This window comes from Myxocyprinus asiaticus, chromosome 9 (genome assembly GCF_019703515.2).
Source record: "Myxocyprinus asiaticus isolate MX2 ecotype Aquarium Trade chromosome 9, UBuf_Myxa_2, whole genome shotgun sequence".
Classification (NCBI taxonomy): domain Eukaryota; kingdom Metazoa; phylum Chordata; class Actinopteri; order Cypriniformes; family Catostomidae; genus Myxocyprinus; species Myxocyprinus asiaticus.
Window position 1 is genome coordinate 10,199,611 of NC_059352.1, and position 18,277 is coordinate 10,217,887.

Consider the following 18,277-nt stretch of genomic DNA (forward strand, 5'->3'; position numbering starts at 1 on the left):
CTTTAGAATGTACATTATTCCAAACTTTTGGCAGTCTGTGTATATTTATATATATATATATATATATATATATATATATATATATATATATATATATATATATATATATATATATATATATATATATATATATATATATATAGTGTATTTAAAGTAAGTATTGTGTAAAAATATATGTTCATTTAAATTAAGCAAGTATTTATTTATTTATTATTATTATTATTTAATTATGTGCTATCACTAAATTGTATTGTTGTACATGTTATTTTACCCCACTCTCTAGATATCAGTATCTCCTTCGGCCATGAACAAACCCCACTGTTTCTAACTAAATGTTACATTATTATAAAAAATAAAAATAAAAATCGCCTTCTAAAATAGACCCTACTCATTCAGTTTTACACAAAAGTATTTTTGTTGAAATTAAAGTCGTAAACAAAGAAATTCACCCATTAATTTCATCTAACTTATTGGTAGTTTTTTAGTGAAAACTCTGAAGTGATGTGCAACTTCGACACTTAGTGGGTTCGTACACCATGTAGACAACCGTAAACTGTCACATTTAATGCGATGCAACGTTGGTCGCTTCCAAAGCAGATACGGTTTAAGTGTGACAATTGAGTAAAAATGTAATGGCAGTCAATGTTCATGCAATCTTTTCCTTTTCAGATCAAGAAAGGATTGGACATGACTCATCCTATGAGCAAGAGGGCAAAGTGATGTTTGTGATTGATGCTGTGTATGCAATGGCCCATGCCCTTCACAACATGCACAAAGACCTCTGTCCTGGAAAGGTGGGACTCTGTTCTAAAATGGACCCTGTTGATGGAACCCTCCTGCTAAAGTACATTCGCAATGTCAAAATATCAGGTAAGTGCTTTACCTTCTGGGTTAAAGCTCTCCCATTTGTCCTTTAACAAACCTACCAGCAGAAAAAAAACAGCTGTTTATAGGCGCTTAAGAAAATGAAATTTGCATAATTATCCTTCTTACGATGAATACAGGTTCCTGCATAAAGGACTAACAATTTTAAAACAACGCTGTCACATGAGACTTTTTTAAAGTTGTCCAAATCCTTTTTATAGCCCCACCCTGGCCATAAATAGTCGGCAAAGGGTTTTACAAGGATTAGCTGCTGGAATGGATTAGAGTTGTGAGAAAAAACAAAAGCCCAGAGGAGAAAGAGACTGCTACCCAGAAAAGTGTTTTGATATGTGCTTTGCGTACCCAAGCCAAGGTTCCTCCTGAGCCATGTATGTGTTAATTAAAGCAGTTTGCAGTAGGCTCACAACACCCTTTGGACATGTTCTTCCTGGACTATCAATGGCAGTATGACTAATTAATTTAGTGAGTATTCACATGAACTCCGAGGATGATGTTGATGATGTGGCTTAGTGTTTTAAAGTGTAACTGGCTAATAGAATATGACATTCAGTATCATAAGCTTTTTTTTTTTTTTCGAAGGTTAATGTTTCTCATTTTTGTTCCCTTGTACCCTCTAATTATATTTACATTTACATTTTATTCATTTGGCAGACGCTTTTATAAAAAGCGACTTACAAAAGAGGAATAATACATCATAAGCGATTCATCTTAAGGAGACAAAATTTACAAAGTTTCACTAGCATCAGAATAGTAGTATCCAAGACAGATTAGAGTGCAACAAGAATATATATATATATGAGTGAATGGTTAAGTGCTCATGGAAAAGATGTGATTTTAGCCATTTTTTGAAGACAGAGAGTGAGTCTGCTTCATGGATGGAGTTGGGAAGGTCATTCCACCAATGTGGTACAGTGAAACCAAAAGTCCGGGAAAGTGTTTTGGTGCCTCTTTGTGTTGGTACAACAAGGCGCCGCTCATTAGCCAACCGCAGGCTTCTGGTGGGAACATAACTCTGCAGAAATGATTTTAGGTATGCTGGAGCAGACTCAGTGACTGTTCTGTATGACAGCATCAGCGCTATCTTTAGTTCATTAAAGACCAGACGTGCTACTGCATTCTGGATCACTTGCAGGGGTCTAACTGTGCATGCAGGGAGGCCTGCAATGAGAGCGTTACAGTAGTCTAGTGTAGTTATGACAAGTGACTGAACAAGAAATTGTGTGACATGTTCAGAGAGGAAGGGTCTTATTTTCCTGATTGTGGAGAGCGGGGCATGCCGAGTGGTGACTGTGCGGAGCAAGGCCGGGTTGGACACCTGCAGCGGATTATCTCGCCCAGCTGTGGGTGATTACAGCCTTAACGAGTGAGAGATAAAGCCATGACGAGAGCGGCAGTCGGGGAGAGACTCTGGGAGAGAGAGAGACCAATGAAGCTGTGTGTTCATGTGGAGCTGAAAAGCACCCTGTTAATGTGTGTTCATGTGGAGCTGGAAAGCACCCTGTTAGTGGGTTCATGCTGCTGAAAAGCAGTGGTATTGAATGTCTTTGTTACACTGAAAAGTGCTGACAATAAAGTGTCTTATGTTGGACGTTTGACCGGCTCCCGCCTCCTTCAGTGAGTCGACTACCTTACACTGATATTGTAGAGTGTAAATCTACATGATCTAGGTAGTCTTTGAGATGTGGTCTGTGAAATTGAGTTGGTTATCGATGGTTACCCCTAGATTTCTGACAGTTTTGGAAGGCGTTACTGTAGTTGAACCCAGCTGAATGGTGATGTTGTGTTAAACAGCAGGTTTGGCTGGAAAGACGAGGAGCTCAGTCTTCGCTGGGTTAAGTTGCAGTGGTGTTCCTTCATCCAGGCCGAGATGTCTGCCAAACAGGCCAAGATTCGAGCAGTCACTGTGGTGTTGTTGGGCTGGAAAGACAAGTAGAGCTGTGTGTCATCGGCGTAGCAGTGGTAAGAGAACCCATGTGTCTGAATGATGGGTCCCAGTGATGTTGTGTATTTAGAGAAGATAAGTGGCCCAAGCACTGAGCCCTGAGGTACCCCAGTAAGTAGCTGATGTGACTTGGACACCTCACCTCTCCAGGCTACCTTGAAGGACCTACCTGAGAGGAATTAAACCAGTCAACCACAGTTCCTGTGATGCCCAGAGTAGAGAGGGTGGAGAGTATGATCTGATGGTTGGCTGTGTCAAAGGCTGCAGAAAGGTCCATTAGAATCAGGACGGATGATCTGGATCCAGCTCTAGCCTGTCTCAGTGACAGACAGCAGGGCAGTCTCGGTGGAATGTCCACTTTTGAAGCCTGACTGATTGTCATCCAGCAGATTGTCCTGAAAGAGATAGGCAGATATCTGATTGAAAACTGCCCTTTTAAGTGTTTTCAGCATGAATTGGATGAGAGAGACTGGTTTGTAGTGTTCTACTTGTGTGGGGTTAATTGCGGGTTTTTTAAGCTGCTGGGTTACTCAAGACTGCTTAAATGTAGTGGAAAAAATGCTTGTAAGTAGAGGTGTGTTAATTATGTGTGTGAGTGCAGGTAGGATGGATGGAGAGATGGCTTGGAGAAGGTGGGAAGGAATGGAGGAATTAGTGGATTTGCTTAAAAGATTCTCTACTGTACTAGATTTGACTCAGTTGAACACAATCCCCTGTTTTTGAATGGAAAATGATATGCTTCTCCAGCTGAATGCATGTAGATCTAATTGAATTAATGAAGTGCCTAATAATTACTGAAGTAGTTAGAATGTTAGTTCAGAGCATAAACACTTGATCAGGGGTGTTTATAATTTGAACCGTTTGAGATGTTTGAATTCCTTCAAAGTTCTGTAATGTAGAACAATATTTGTCAAAAATCTTATGGGTTATAAGTTTTGTGATTTGCCGCGCAATATCAAGGGAAGCCTGGTTGAAGCTAGCATATGATTAGCTCTGCGCTATCATATATCTGGATCATAATGTTAAAGCGGGGATAATGAGGAGAGCCCGGTTCACCTGCATTTCAGATGAGAAGAATATTTATTTCTTATAAAACACTGAACACAAGATGTATATAATTTTATTTGCTTCGTCTGCCCGACATTCATAGAGTTTTCAATGCAGAAAAATCACTGAAAATGTCACCCGCCAAAGTGGCTAATAAAGCCCAAAGTATACTTCTGTCAGATGCGAACGCTGAGCACGAACGCCGACAGTCGAACGCAGGACACATGACCCAAATCTCTTCATTAGCAGAGTGTGCGAGCACTGAATGTGTGCAACCCGATTTTTCTAACCGCAGGTCTTTGAACATGCAGAATACGCATGCTCCTGGAATTATTTGCTCTAATTAGTGGATCCACAAGGTGGCAACACTCACATTTGAGCTGTTGTTTCACAAAGACATGCTAGAGGAAGATGTAATCGCCAGTAAACAACAGGAGACAAAGAGTAAAACAACAACAGTAGAGCCCTTGTGTGAGGAGGTCAGGAGATACCTGCATTTGTATAACTCGAGTCTGAAGACATACACTATATTGCCAAAAGTAGTTGCTCACCCATCCAAATAATTGAATTCAGGTGTTCCAATCACTTCCATGGCCACAGGTGTATAAAATGAAGCACCTAGGCATGCAGACTGCTTCTACAAACATTTGTGAAAGAATGGGCCGCTCTCAGGAGCTCAGTGAATTCCAGCGTGGTACTGTGATAGGATGCCACCTGTGCAACAAGTCCAGTCGTGAAATTTCCTTGCTACTAAATATTCCACAGTCAACTGTCAGTGGTATTTTAACAAAGTGGAAGCGACTGGGAATGACAGCAACTCAGCCACGAAGTGGTAGGCCATGTAAAATGACAGAGCGGGGTCAGCGGATGCTGAGGCGCATAGTGCGCAGAGGTCGCCAACTTTCTGCAGAGTCAATCGCTACAGACCTCCAAAGTTCATGTGGCCTTCAGATTAGCTCAAGAACAGTGCGTAGAGAGCTTCATGGAATGGGTTTCCATGGCCGAGCAGCTGCATCCAAGCCATACATCACCAAGTGCAATGCAAAGGGTCAGATGCAGTGGTGTAAAGCACGCCGCCACTGGACTCTAGAGCAGTGGAGACGCGTTCTCTGGAGTGACGAATCACACTTCTCCATCTGGCAATCTGATGGACGAGTCTGGGTTTGGCGGTTGCCAGGAGAACGGTACTTGTCTGACTGCATTGTGCCAACTGTGAAGTTTGGTGGAGGGGGGATTATGTTGTGGGGTTGTTTTTCAGGAGCTGGGCTTGGCCCCTTAGTTCCAGTGAAAGGAACTCTGAATGCTTCAGCATACCAAGAGATTTTGGACAATTCCATGCTCCCAACTTTGTGGGAACAGTTTGGGGATGGCCCCTTCCTGTTCCAACATGACTGCGCACCAGTGCACAAAGCAAGGTCCATAAAGACATGGATGAGCGAGTTTGGTGTGGAAGAACTTGACTGGCCTGCACAGAGTCCTGACCTCAACCCGATTGAGCACCTTTGGGATGAATTAGAGCGAAGACTGCGAGCCAGGCCTTCTCGTCCAACATCAGTGTCTGACCTCACAAATGCGCTTCTGGAAGAATGGTCAAAAATTCCCATAAACACACTCCTAAACCTTGTGGAAAGCCTTCCCAGAAGAGTTGAAGCTGTTATAGCTGTAAAGGGTGGGCCGTCGTCATATTAAACCCTATGGATTAAGAATGGGATGTCACTTAAGTTCATATGCGTCTAAAGGCAGATGAGCGAATACTTTTGGCAATATAGTGTATTTATGGGTCTAATACCACCACTGTCAATTTCTTCCCACATTTGGCAGTTGTTAATGTCCAGCCCTGTACACTACCATTCGAAAGTTTGGACACACTTCACTGAATTTGTTTCTCATGAGCTTAAAAACCTTTTGATCTAGAGCTTAAATGCTTGAATGGATAAATGGACATGTTGGAGCAGACAGTAAAGGACAAGTAGCCAGGAAGTATCCAGCACAACACTTAGGGAACTTTAAAAAAGCATGAAGTTGGTTGAGAGAATGCCCAGAGTCTGCAGAGCTGTAATCTAAGGATTACTTCAAGAATCTAATAATATCTAAAATTATCTAAAAGATAATTTGGATTTTTTAACATCTGTCCAAACATTTTACTGGTAGTCAAACCAGCACATGTTTACTAATTATACTGATGATATTATAGAGTTTAAAGATGCCATGATGTGAATGTGCCAGCAGGTTCTGTAAATGTCAGTATATTTATTTTTCTCCCAAGCCAGTGGAATAGCACAGGTGCAAAATTTTGTAGAATAAAAACAAAAAACAAAGTCAAATTATTCACAACAGGAACAAAATAATTGACCGTGACCACCAATACAATCAACAACTTTGCAGTTCCAATCTCAAGAAGAATTAGCGCTTCATCTTGTTGGAATTTATACCCATGGACACAACCATTTTCTGGGGCCAATATACCTTGAGGCGGATGGGCTACAACAGCAGAAGACCACATTTGGCACTTTATTATGACCAAAGTGTTCCTAATAATGTGCTCAGTGAATGTACATGAAAAAAAAAATGGAAAAAAAATAAATAAATAAATAAAAAAAAAAAAAAAAAAATATATATATATATATATATATATATATATATATATATATATATATATATATATATACATATCTTAATTAACAAACCATTATTCTGAATTAATATATACAAATTAGATCATTATTAAATGACAGATCACTGAAAAACACAAACAACCCCTTTCCATCCATACTTAGTTTGTTGTGCTCCCATGATCCACATCAGCAAAGGTATAAAAAAATTGGGTCTCTTACCAGTCGTAGCTAGACATCCACCATTGTACTGCAATACTAAATCTGGTTTAATGTAAACAGTTTGTGTTTTAATATGAGATCAGGTGGCCAGTGTAATCCATCGGCGGCATATGCTGATCTGCCCCTGTAACAGTTTGCAGATAGAATCTCACGCCAATGCACATCAGGCCACCAAAATAAAGTTTGTTAAATCCAAGTAAGTGTTTGTGTTTTTATTTGAGCAGAAAGATTCCATTGTAGTAATTTAATTTAAGTGGACACACGGTTACACTCAAGTTTAAGACTCTTGCATCACTACATACTGGTCTGCTAAGTATAACCATACACCTTTAAGCCTGTTTACGGCAAATCCACAGTTTCGTATTACTGAGTGCCATCTTTTTTCCATCTAACAGATAGTTTGATAATTATGATGATATTCAGAATGCAATCAGTTTGCAACACTTTTCCTGCCAGATCACAAGTGGCCATGGCAGACATTAGACAGCAGATGAGCTGTGATCCAGTGTCTGCCAGTGATTTGCTTTCTTTTCTACTACATAAGCACAGGCTGTGATGAGATGGATGTGTTTGAAACAGCTTTAGCTACTACACACAGCAGGTCTCAAATCTCACTAAACCATCTTTTAGCTCTGTAGTGCCTGTTTTCAGCACTACCTTCTACCCATAACCCCTGTACTTTCCATTTGATATCACTTTGAGTGAGGTTAGTTAAAATTAGACTAAACTAGGCAGCCCATCACATTTTTTTCTGTGTAGCAATCACTTGTCCAGAGTGGTTTCTTCTTTGTCTTCTACGTCTACTAAACTGCTACCCTTGTTTTCAAAGCTCAAACAGTAGGTGTTTAACCATCATATTCTGTTGAGATTGACAGTACTGTTTTTATGTTTTGTGTCCCAGAGAACCCAATTATGTATGTATAAAAAATATTAATAGTGATTTAAAAAAAACTTCCTTTCAAATTCTTGAAATATTTTCCTCTGACCTATTCAAAACCCAGCAGCCAGAAATTTTTAAAGCTGTATTTTTTCCATTTTTACCACAGAGCAGATGCACACTTTTCAGAAATGTGACTGATATGCTTTCTACTAATATTTCTGTTTGGGGTCAATGGGGTAATCCAGGCAAAGGAGACTACTTTGAAGAAACTAATACATAAGATTGTTAAACAACTTTTGGTCACTGCTTAATTCCCATACTTCCATTTGTGGTATTTCTTGACTTTAGAATTAATGTAAAATATGGAAAATAGAGTTGAAGGTGCTGTAAGTGATTTTAGCCTTTCTAGAATTTACACAAATTGAGCTGTTGGATTAGCCACACCCCTTTTTTCCAAAACCCTGCACTCCAAAGATACCAAATGAGCTTTACTGAGAATAACACGAACAGAAATGGTTGTCAGAAACAACAACAGCAAAATAGCGCCCTTAACTAACTTTAATTCTTTAATTTTGTTTATTTAATTAAGATGAATTTACAAGCTTACACTTACTTTAAGTAGACTTCTAATCAAAAAACAATAAACCGCTCTCCAATGTTGGATGGATTTTCATATATTATATTAATGTGTCTGGCTTGATTTAATGGTGCAAAGGTAAAAAATGTAAAAGGTTAATAAGTGTTATTATAACATGTCTCTCTTTCATCTTCTGTTAGCTCAGTTACACATTATAATAACATTTATTAATAAGTCATCAAGAAAAATGCCTAACAGAACAGTTGTTCTTTTTCATTGAAATATCAATATATATGAAAATATGAAACCATCAAAGTGTCATGGCATCTCCAACTATTTTAACCCTTAAAGGAGCAATATGTAACATTGACATCAAGCATTTAAAATGGGTACTGCTTTCCAAATTCCAAATATTGAAGAGAGATGTCTCCCCCGCCCCCTCCTCCCCAGACTCGAAGCTCACGCGGGTTGCCAGGTTGAGGACACGCAACAGGAACGAGCAAACTGACAATGGCAAGCGACGAGCCTTACACTATAAGCTGATCAGCTAATGTATACGTTTGCAATGTTTTTATTGTTTGCAAATTATAAACCAGCTCATGTGGATTTTTTATAACTCTGTCAATGTTAGCTAGATGTATTGCTGGCTTCCATGGCTGCAGTGCACTGTGTTGCCTACCAACTTGTTTCAAATCTGGCAACTGGCGGTGTCGAAATACTATTGGGAAATGGGCAGTGGGCGGGATCACACAGGCCAAAACACAAATGAAAAAAAAAGTACAATATACTGGCTGTAGCATTGTTTTCAGAGAAGCCAGTATTTCAATTTACATGTTTCCTTAATCTCTGATAACATATTATGATAATTTTATGCTTTAGTACAGTAAATATATTACATATTGCACCTTTAAATGCATGGGAATTTCACCAAAAACTCTTACACATTCGGGTCTTTAGATACAGATACTTATAACTATCACATAATGCCCAGATAATGTCAAATTTTCAAAATATTTTCAAGCCAATTAGAAAATAATAGAATCAAATATATTTTGATATATTTTGATCTTTTATTTTGTATATATCAAAGAGATAATGCAACAAATCAGGATTAATCTAGAACAGGATTCATTACTTTCACACTGAAATTTCATGAGACGCAACTGGCTGTCAAAAACATATTGAGCTACACAAAACACATAAAATACACATAAGCAACACATAAGCTACACATACGTTACACAAAAGTATTTTCTTGGGCACTTACTAAGTCTAAATAGATGCACAACTTACATAATTTCAGTAGTACACCCAAATTACAATAGTCATATCATATTGTTCATGTGTTGCACTTGTTATAGTTTACTTCCACATTGCTTCGTCATCAAATAGCAATGTCAAATATAAATCAAGTCAATTACTGAAACAACAGTGCCACCTTGAGTAAGAAATAACATGTATAATATGTATATGTACATGCATATGGAATACTGATATTAATTCATTGTTGCACAGAAACATGATATAGTATTTATTTGTATGAATATAGTACTAATTTCTCTTGTAATAAACAAAGAAATAGATATCCTGTACTCCTACGGTCTCTAATTACCTTGTAAACTTTTGGTACTTAAACCATTATTTTATTTTTTTATTTTTTTATTGTGTGTGTGTGTGTGTGTGTGTGTGTGTGTGTGTGTGTTTTACACTATTTATAAGAGATAGACTGAGGAATACTAAAGAAGTGTGGGCACAATTGCAAAAAATGGATGAGGTATGGAATTTAGCACATACTAAAAATGATTAATTAAGTATAGTATCTTAACTAGAGTTTTTACATTTTCTGAAGATATGCTTTGGGTACCTATGCAATAGTAATAGTGATGCTTTACTTAGCAAGCACCACTAATTACATTTGATAATGACTTATTAATGACAATAATAAGTTATTATTATTATTATTAGTTATCACTTATTATGGAGTGTTACCGTTAGCCTTCCATAACACAGCAGATTTTACATAAATGTAATAATGTCATTGGAACTATTAACAAATAATGTAGAGAAGAAATATGGTACCACTTTACAATGATGTTTCATTTGTTAACATAAGTTAGCAGCATAAGTTAACATTAACTTACAATGAACAATACTTTAACAAGCTACTTTAACAGCAATTCTTTAATCTTGGTTAATGTTAATTTCACCATATACAGTAGTAATATTTTTTTTTTTTTTTTTTAAATAAAATGTGTATATGTTAAAATCAGTTAATGCACTATGAACTTACATGAACTAGCAATGAATAACTGTATTTTTATTAACAAACATTAACAAAGATTAATAAATGTTGTAACATTTTTTGTTTATTGTTAGTTCACTTCCTTAAGTAGCACAACCATTTTCAACTGTTGGCCTTAATTGACCCTGCTGACTGAACTTCCGGTATGAGTGAATGCTGGCGTGTTTGGCTGCCACTGCTATCCGTTTTTTTCTAAGTTGGATTTTAAGCACTGATAGGTGCTATTTCCTCTTTTATTGGGACGACCGCTCGTGAAAATAAGTTTCGATCTACTCATGGATGGTGAACTGCTCCATTGTTTGGGATTTACTTCAATTTTGAACTAAACTGTGTTTACATCTGTGAAAAGCCTCTACCAGCCTACCTGGAGCCCTTGCAGCCCCAGTACATTACATCGACTCTGGTGAGTGAATTGAAATTTCCTCACTAGTCGCTGGCCATTTGGTGGTTCAGTTATGAGCAGCCTTTGGCAGGCTGCTTGACCGCTACCTCGGCTGCATTATTTATGTGTGGGCTTAAGTGGACTGAATTTCAGGTCAGGTTGAAGAGCCGGTAATAATGGATTATTTTGGTGGTTCGCTCTGATCTTCTGGATTCTTATTATTCATCTACGATATCTGCAGCTGGAAATACGCTGCTCTGTTATGGATTCAGGCTCTGATCTGTTTCTCAGTGTAGTTTTTAATTATTCATCCATGGACTTACATCACTTGAACTCCAGGTATCGTCTCTCTGCTGGAATTTACAATCAATGTGCCGCCCTGGGAATCACACGCCGACCACGGTATGTACACAGAGGAACTCGTAATCATTCGAATTGGCTTGTGTCGGCTGTCTCCTCTGATGATTCCTACATACCGGTGATGTGGTCTTCAGTTGGCCACTCCCCTGCCCGGGATGCAAATAATCAGGGTGTTAATCCTGATAACCTCCATAAGCTGAAGCATTCTACTCCTATTTCTACCATGGGCTTGGAGCCTACCACAATTAAGATGGCCCTAGTAAATGCAAGGTCACTATCTAATAAATCCTTTGTTCTAAATAACTTTTTTATGTTGCATTCTATTCTGCCAACGAACATGTTCTCGAGTTTTGAGGTACAATTATTAAAGATCGACATCATGGGTCCTGTGCTATGTGCTCTGGTGTACAGACTTCATCTATCAATTTTTCTCTCTGACATAGTATCTTGGAGTGATAGACTGCTGATGTGGTGGTGTAGTGAGTCACCTCAATCCGGGTGGCGGAGGACGAATATCAGTTGCCTCCGCTTCTGAGACTGTCAATTCGCACATCTTATCACATGGCTTGATGAGCACATTACCATGGAGACATAGCGTGTGTGGAGGCTTCACGCTATCCACCACGGCATCCACGCACAACTCACCATGCACTCCACCGAGAGCGAACCACATTATAGCGACCACGAGGAGGTTACCCCATGTGACTCTACCCTCCCTAGCAACTGGGCCTATTTGGTTGCTTAGGAGACCTGGCTGGAGTCACTCAGCACGCCCTGGGATTCAAACTTGCGAACTCCAGGGGTGGTAGTCAGCATATTTACTCGCTGAGCTACCCAGGCCCCTGCCTTTAAGAATCCTTAAATTTTAAACAATCTGTCTCTGGCCCAACTCATAACTTGGGTCACACACTTGATTTGGTTTTGTCTTATGGTTTTTCTGTAACCAATCTAAAGATTTCCGATGTTGGTATTTCTGACCATTATTCAATTGTATTTGATTCTGTCAGTTCAGGTCCTTCACCCACTGTCTCACAGTCTTCATACTACTCTCGGGGTATTCATTCCTCTACTGCTAGTCAATTTACAGACTATTACCAGGCCCATTTCTCAGACTCTCTATTTACTGATCTGGATGCTGAGGAGCTGGATGAAGTTTTTAATAAATCATGTTCTTCTGCCTTAGATTTTGTTGCTCCTGTTAAGGCGAGGAGTGTTAAGGGCAAAGGTGCCATCCAGCCTTTGTTAAAAGACCACACCCGCTCACTCAGACAAGAGTGCAGAAAGGCTGAGCGGAAGTGGAAGAAAGACAAACTCCAGGTTTCATATGACATTTTAAGGACTTGTGTAAATAACTACAAAAAAATCTGTGAAAATGGCCAAAACAAATTTCCTCTCTAAATTAATCTTAGAGAATGCAGATAGGCTCAAATTTCTGTTTAAGACCACTGACTCTGTGTAACAACTTGCTTCTGTTGCCTGTCCTGATCTGTCCACTGAAACCTGTGAGAAGTTTCCTAAATTTTTCACTCAGAAAGTCCAAGAAATTAAGGCCTTGTTCATTTAGTTTCTAAGATGAAGTGTTCAAATAGTAAAATGGATATACTGCCTGCTCGTCTTTTCAAATATATATTTGAAATGATGAGCTCTGATGTGACTGCAGTTATTAACAGCTCTCTAGCAAATGGGGTAGTCCCAGCTAGTTTTAAACATGCAATTGTGCAACCTCTGCTTAAAAAATGCACCTTTATCCCACTGTATATACCAATTGCAGGCCTATCACCAAGTTGCCATTCATCTCAAAGCTTTTGGAGAAAGTTGTTTATTCCCAGTTATGCTCATACTCGAATTATTTTAATATATTTGATAAGTACCAGTCTGGTTTTAGAAACTTCCATAGTTCTGAATCTGCTCTTCTGAAGGACACTTATGACATTTTGCCCTCATTTGGATCAAGTGCTGTTTTGATTTTATTGGATCTGAGTGCAGCATTTGACACAATTGATCACAAAATACTTTTAAACCAGATGGAGTGTATTGTGGGTATTCAGGGTCTGGCTCTGCAGTGGTTTGCCTCCTATATGAGAGAGAAGACATTCTCTGTAAATATAGGTAATTTTTCTTCTACAACAGCCCCCCTATCTTGCGGTGTGCCCCAGGGTTCTATTCTGGGACCATTACTGTTCACTCTCTATATGCTCCCCCTGCACCCAAATATAATGTCTCCTATCACTGTTACGCAGACGACTCACAATTTTATTTACCAGTTAAGCCTGATAGCAGCTGCTCTGTTGATTCTCTTCTTATGTGTTTTGAGGAAATTAAAGGCTGGATGGCGAATACGTTTTTGCAGTTAAATGAAAGCAAAACTGAAGTATTGATTTTAGGATCTGCCAGGACTTCAGCTGTCATTGAAGCCCAGTTAGGTCTGGTCTCCTCCATTGTATACATTGTAAACCTATTTTTAATCTGTAAATTTTGATACTATTTAAGATCAAGGTTACATGTTGTTTATTGGTGTTTACTTTGTTTGTTTTTATAATTTGTTCTCTTTTACACTTTTATAGCTAATTGTACAGCGCTTTGGTTCAACATTTGTTGTTTATAAATGTGCTTTATAAATAAAGTTGGCTTGACTTGACTTGACTTCATGATACCTAATGCATTAACGTCCTGGTTACTTGCGTAACCTCCGTTCCCTGATGGAGGGAACGAGACGTTGTGTCAATGTAGTGACACAAGGGGTCACTCTTGGGAGCCTGAAACACCTCTGGTCTTTGAAAAAAGGCCAATGAAAATTGGCGAGTGGTATTTCATACCACTCCACGGAACATACGGGTATAAAAGTAGCTGGTATGCAACCACTCATTCAGGTTTTGTGCTGAGGAGCCGAGACAAGGTCCCGGCCATTTCAACGGGTAGTCCAGAGTTGTGGCAGGAGGGACACAATGTCTCGTTCCCTCCATCAGGGAACGGACGTTACGCAAGTTACCAGGACGTTCCCTATCTGTCACTCACTCGACGTTGTGTCGACTGCCCAAAAGATAGAGACAGGCTAGCCCAGTCATGGCCTCTTATCCTCTCTTTTTTTTCCTCTCCCCAAAAAAAAGAGTGAAATTTGTTAACTGACTGGGGCCACCAGGTCTACGTCGGGGGGGTGTATCCGCGGGAAGACACCGCGGAGACCACACCCCGCCCGGGGGGGGGGGGGGTATTTTGAGTGGAAATACATCACATGGTCTTACCGACATTTGTCGGAAGTATGTCATGTGGAGAAGTCCCATGGTAGGTCCTACCTTATGGGGGAGGAATTTCTACAAACATGGTGACTGGGGCAGAGGGGTCTCTGCCCAAGGAAGACGCAGTTTACCAACAGGGAAATGAATTAGCGGAAGATATACGTCGCATGGGGTTACCTATGTGGAACCAACACATGCGGAGCACCTACCCCAGTACAGGGCTTAGTTAGCACATACTGAGCCGGCAGCGATTTTCTCCACAAACTCGTCTGCCACAGGGCTAGGAGGAAGTCATCCAGGGAACACAGTTTGTGAACACTACTGGGAGACAACAGTGCACGTCTTCAGCTCAGGGGAGGTGAAAGGCACTATGCGCAAGCGATACGCCCGGCCAGCTCTCCCGGACTTACCTGCTTGTGCCTGCCACTACACAGGACGAAGATTGTAGAACCTCGCAAAGGTGTTGGGTGTTTCACAGCCCCCTGCTCTGCAAATGTCTGTTAGAGAGGTGCTACTGGTCAAGGCCCAGGAGGCCGCCACACTCCTGGTAGAATGGGCTCATAGCCCTGCCAGGGGCGGCACGTCCTGAGCGTGATATGCCATTGCTATGGCGTCAATGAGCCAGTGGGCGATCCTCTGTTTGGAGACAGCGCTTCATTTCCGCTGTCCACCAAAGCAGACAAAGAGCTGCTCAGAGACTCTAAAGCTCTGCGTGCGATCCAAATAGATGCGTAAAGTATGCACTGGACACAGCAACGTCAGGGCTGGGTCTGCCTCCTCCTGGGGCAGCGCTTGCAGGTTCACCACCTGATCCCTAAAAGGGGTCGTGGGAACCTTGGGCACATAGCCAGGATCAGGTGAGAGTAGCCCGGACCGAACTCCAGGCATGTTTCGCTGACAGAGAACACTTGCAGTTCTCCTACCCTCTTGATGGAAGTGAGAGCAGTCAGGAGGGCAGTCTTCAAAGAGAGTGCCTTAAGCTCAGCTGACTACAGGGACTCAAAGGGGGCTCCCTGTAGACCCTGAAGAACTACAGAGAGGTCCCATGAGGGAATGAGGTGCGGTCTGAAGGGATTTAACCTCCTGGCACCTCTCAGGAACCTGATGATCAGGTCGTGCTTCCCTAAGGACTTACCGTACACTGTGTCGTGGTGTGCCGCTATAGCAGCTACATACACCTTCAAGGTGGAGGGGGTCAGCCACCCTTCCAACCTCTCCTGCAGGAAGGAAAGCACCGATCCGACTGCGCATCTCTGGGGGTCTTCGCATCGGGAAGAACACCACTTGGCAAACAGATGCCACTTCAAGGCATACAGGCGCCTCGTAGAGGGGCCCTAGCCTGAGTGATCGTGTCTACCACCGTGGGTGGTAGGCCACTTAAGTCTTCCACGTTCAGTCCAGGGGCCAGACATGGAGATTCCAGAGGTCTGGTCGTGGGTGCCAGATGGTGCCCCGCCCCTGAGAAAGAAGGTCCTTCCTCAGGGGAATTCGCCGGGGGGGGCTGTCGCGAGGAGCGTGAGGTCCGAGAACCACATCTGGGTGGGCCAGTAAGGTGCTACCAGGGCGACTTGCTCCTCGTCCTCCTTGACCTTGCACAGGGTCTGTGCAAGTAGGCTCACAGGGGGAAACACATATTTGCGTATTCCAGGGGGCCAGGTATGTGCCAGCGCGCCTATACCGAGAGGTGCCTCGGTCAGGGCATACAAGAGCAGGCAGTGGGAGGATTCTTGGGAAGCGAACACATCTACCTGTGCCTGCGTGGTCGAACTTGCCATGAGATGAGCCGGTTTACTCATCCGGAAGCCCGATTGGGGCAGACGAGCGTGCTGGGGAATGGGAGGTCCGTGGGGGGATACCCGGCGGAGGTGGTCCCATTGGGATCCTCAAATCGCCCCCAGTGCTAGCCGCGCTGGCCTCATACCCATAGGTAGAAGGACCGGGGCGGGGAGCCGCTGGGGTGGCTTGCTTTCTTACAAAGGCAAGCCGTGACTGCATCGTTGCCATGGACATGTTCTCGCAATGAGTACATGACCCATCCACGAATGCTGTCTCTGTGTGGGCAGCACCCAGACATGAAAGACAGCGATCGTGACCGTCAGAAGGCGAGAGAAAACGACCGCAACCAGGAATAACACACAAACGGAAAGGCATCTTTAAAAAGACGCGTCTTTAAAAAGACGTTCCGTGTGTGCCGCTCTTTTAGAGAAATATACTCTTTTTTTAGAATATACTCTTTTATTTCTTCCGAAGCGCCCAGGGGCATTCTCTGCAGTGCACCAATGCAGAGGGGGGAGAAGCCGCTGAAATGCGCCGTCAGATCCAGCAGAGGTGAAAGAACAGCCGTGGGAATTCAGCTCAATGTGCATCGACCGTTCGGCTCCGAAGAGAAAATCTGAATGAGTGGTTGCATACCAGCTCCTTTTATACCCGTATGTTCGGGGGAGTGGTATGCAAATACCACTCGCCAATTTTCATTGGCCTTTTTTCAAAGACCAGAGGTGTTTCGGGCTCTCAAGTGTGACCCCTAGTGTCACTACATCGACTCAATGTCGAGTGAGTGACAGATAGGGAACTAATGTTAACGAATTTAAACTTATTGTAAAGTGTTACTGAAATACTAAATATAGAGTGTATAGTATGATTTTCAATAGTCTAAAGGACAAGAATATAACGCATTATAATGCTGACAGTGACCATTTGCCTTCTACGAATATTACGGTTGAAGCAGTTCTCTTGGCTGAGTGGTAAGCCCTATCTCTGGAGGTGGGAGTCTACAGTACCTGTGTTTCTCCCTGATGCCATTGTTTGAAGTGCTGCAGAATGTCTCATCAAATGAACTTCAGAAGAAAACTCTCAACCCTTTGATACTGTGGAGTACACTCATGGCTCTAATAAGGATGTATGCCTAGGGATAGTGCACTGTAGTGGCATAATCCCAGTAGAAGCATAGCCCTACACTGAATGATAAACAAAATTCATAACAATAGACTATTTTTCTCTGCGCAAAAGCCAAGATGGTAGGTTGTTGCAGTTGCTAAGGTGTTCTGGGTGGTTTTTAACGTGTTGCTATTTGGTTGCTAGGGTGTTCTGGGCTGTGTTCGAATTGTGACAGAGCTCTTGGGGGGCCCCTTAAAACCCACCACCACCACAAAAAAACAAAAAAAAAACAATTATATTTTGGTGCAATAATCAATGGAATAACTAGGATCTTATGCATTTCACAAAATGAAGCTCAATTTTGGATAAACAAATTAAATATACCATTAATATGTATAATAGTCACCTCCTTAATCACAGACTGTCAGTCTCTTTATTACACTATTATCAGCTTTCTTTTTCTCCTGGGTTTCTCTAACAAACAACACACCACCACCACATGTTTACCTGACCACAAACATCTCAAACATAGTTTACCTGATTCGGCTGAGCTTTCATGCCAGTAATAAACAATGCTTTAAATAGTTTCCCTGTTGCCTCAGCTCCGTTCTCTGCTGTAACTCACTATGTTGTCTTGGCTCCATACTACATTAATTAAATATAATAAGTCTCTGACCCTGTCACTGCATGGGTACGTGGCAACTGTATACTCACATACAGGCTACACACATTAAAGATGACGGTATCGCTGTAAGGGAGAAGAGTAACAGGACTGCATAAAAATGCTGGTAGCCACGAAAACACTGGACTGTCTACCTTATTTGAACAGAATAAGAAGAGTTCCCAAGAATCCCTATACAGTATAGTACCACAAATAAGAGAGGTTGATGGTGATTATTATCATGCATTAGTTCACCTTGGTTCATGTTAATTTATAAATATATATAAATATTCA

The 18,277-nt window shown here is 41.3% G+C and overlaps 1 protein-coding gene across 6 annotated transcripts in view; it reads left to right on the top strand.

Annotated features, from left to right (window-relative positions):
- LOC127445927 (metabotropic glutamate receptor 4-like) overlaps positions 1-18,277 on the top strand; it is a 295,001-nt gene that overhangs the window by 237,233 nt on the left and 39,491 nt on the right. For all 6 annotated transcript variants that reach the window (XM_051706434.1, XM_051706436.1, XM_051706437.1 and 3 more), the window contains exon 7: positions 670-870. In XM_051706434.1, coding sequence (XP_051562394.1) covers positions 670-870 — 201 coding nt within the window. The remainder of the gene's footprint in view (positions 1-669; positions 871-18,277) is intronic.